Source organism: Sander lucioperca, chromosome 6, assembly GCF_008315115.2.
Source record: "Sander lucioperca isolate FBNREF2018 chromosome 6, SLUC_FBN_1.2, whole genome shotgun sequence".
NCBI lineage: Eukaryota > Metazoa > Chordata > Actinopteri > Perciformes > Percidae > Sander > Sander lucioperca.
Window position 1 is genome coordinate 21,149,326 of NC_050178.1, and position 2,325 is coordinate 21,151,650.

Here is a 2,325-nt window from a genome sequence, read left to right on the forward strand (position 1 = left end):
TCAGACACCGCCTACCAAGAGCCTGGGTCTGTCCCAGGTTTCTCCTAAGAGGGAGTTTTTCTCGCCACTGTCGCACTAAATGCTTGCTCTTGGGGGAATTGCTGGAATTGTTGGGTCTTTGTAAATTATAGAGTGTGGTCTAGACCTACTCTATCTGTAAAGTGTCTTGAGATAACTCTTGTTATGATTTGATGCTATAAATAAAATTTTATTGAATTGAGCTGCTGCATCGAGGACTGAGCCTCTGCAAATGGGCGCCCGCTCTACCAGGTGAGCTACCCAGGCACCCTATTATGCAACTTCATTTTATAAAATATATGTAGTAGGGTGTCCCTGCTCCATCTCTCCTGTTAGAGTGTTTCTCAAGCTTTTTTCAATAATGTACCCCCTTTGAACAGTATTTTTAAGCCAAGTAGGCTACCCCCTAACCAGCGCAAATATTTTGGTAGAAAAAAAAAGTTTATTTAAAGAGGAACAATATAGCGATGTCAGCGATAGATTTACTAAACAACAGCCTTGTACCTGGAAAACATTTAAATGTTGAGGCATTAAATGCATAAAAACTTTTACAAAAATGACAAAACCTTGGAAAAAGATGGTAGAAAGAAGGAAGTAAAGGCAAGAATAGGTCGAAAATTGTAACAATTTATAAAAAAGAGACACATTAGAAAGAAGGAAAGGAGTAGGACAACACTGGGGCGACAAAAGTGACAAACTTTGAAAAGTGAAAAAACGTTGAAAGCGAAGAAAAAAACAAAAAGACAGAAGAAAAAGGAAGGAAGTAAGGCAAGAATAGGTCAAAAACAGCAACAAAACCTTTAAAAAAGTGACAAACTTCAAAATCAGCGAAATGCTAAATCTCTCTTTCAGTTAAGGGGTCCTTGGCTTAAAAACCGTTGAAGACTCCTGGTTTAGTGAAATTGAAATTGTTCTTCTTGTTTAATTTGATCTGTATGTACTTTTACTTTTTAAAGTAGTTTTTTAAATGTGTAATTTAATCTTACTTAAGTATGTTTTGTTTGAAGTTTTGTACTTTGCTTAAAGTAAATCAAAAAGGTTACAACGGTTTGCTTTGGCAAAGTATCCGTCAACAAACTTAATTAAAAAAGTATAAATAAGTATCTCCCCGCACTGTTAAAAAGTTACTTTTTACTTTTACTTGAGTAGATTTTTAGACCAGCAATTTCACTTGTACTTAATTAAAGGTTCATCAAAGTAATAGTACTTTTACTCAGTGGTGTAATGTAACTAAGAAAATTTACTCCAGAACTGTACTTCAGTACAAATGTTGAGGTACTTGTACTTTATTTGAGTCTTTCCTTTTCATGCCACTTTCTACTTCTACTCTGCTACATTTCAGAGAGAAATATTGTACTTTTTACTCCACTACATTCATCTGTTACAGCTTTAGTTACTAGTTAATTTAGTTACTCTACTACATTCAGCTGACAGCTGTAGTTACTAGTTACTTTACACACTAAGATTACTGCACACAAAACACATGTAGTTTATAAAATCTGATGTTTTATTCCAAAGTAAACTAGCCAACAATATAACGGCCTACAAGTCCAGCTGAAATGATTAGACCATTAAACACACAACTGTTTGGATCCTTTACACTTTCTACAATGGGAGGAGAGTTCTTTTCTATATCTATTCTATCAATGCAGGACTTTTACAGTAACAGAGTATTTCTTTTAGAATATTATGCACTCTTTCTTTCCAAGTCCGCAATTTTTTGTGAGTGTGTGAGTGTTCCCGGTCAGGCGCTCTGTAGACAGCTAAACCGGCTCTGTGTGACGTGTAGGACCTCCTCCTCCGACACAGAGCTGCAGTAATGGCGGACTTCGACAACTACGACGAGCGGGACCGGGCCTACGGGAGCTTCGGTGGCGGCAGAGGGTGAGTCTCCTCTCCGCGCGGCGGCTGTGGCGCGTGCCTTAAACATAAACCAACGACTGGATTGTCGCTGTGTTTCCCGCTGCTTTCCGTACTGAGCCTCGGCGCTATGCATCCAGGCCCCGGAGCTCGTCCCGCGCAGCGATAGCTAAGCAGACCGCTCAGGAGTAGACAGAGGCCGGGGGCAACCGTTGGGAAACACCGCGGTCCCGGGGCTAACAGGCTAACTGTTAGCAAAGAGGCTAGCGAAACAAACGGGTGAACAGGGTAACTGTTAGAAATGGAGGGTAGCGAAACAAACGGGTAAACAGGCTAACTGTTAGCAATGGAGGGTAGCAAAACAAACTGGTAAACGGGCTAACTGTTAGCAATGGAGGGTAGCTAAATAAACGGGCAAACAGGCTAATTGTTAGCAATGCAGGGTAG

The 2,325-nt window shown here is 40.1% G+C and overlaps 1 protein-coding gene across 6 annotated transcripts in view; it reads left to right on the forward strand.

Moving 5' to 3' along the window:
• The first annotated feature begins 1,731 nt into the window (after positions 1-1,731).
• The window catches only part of eif4h (eukaryotic translation initiation factor 4h), a 19,388-nt gene continuing 18,794 nt past the window's right edge, over positions 1,732-2,325 (forward strand). For 3 of the 6 annotated variants that reach the window (XM_036002077.1, XM_036002080.1, XM_036002081.1), the window contains exon 1: positions 1,732-1,902. In XM_036002077.1, the coding sequence (XP_035857970.1) occupies positions 1,838-1,902 (65 nt within the window). In that variant the 5' untranslated portion in view covers positions 1,732-1,837. The remainder of the gene's footprint in view (positions 1,903-2,325) is intronic. The other 3 variants (XM_036002079.1, XM_036002078.1, XM_031303822.2) reach the window with 1 other exon arrangement.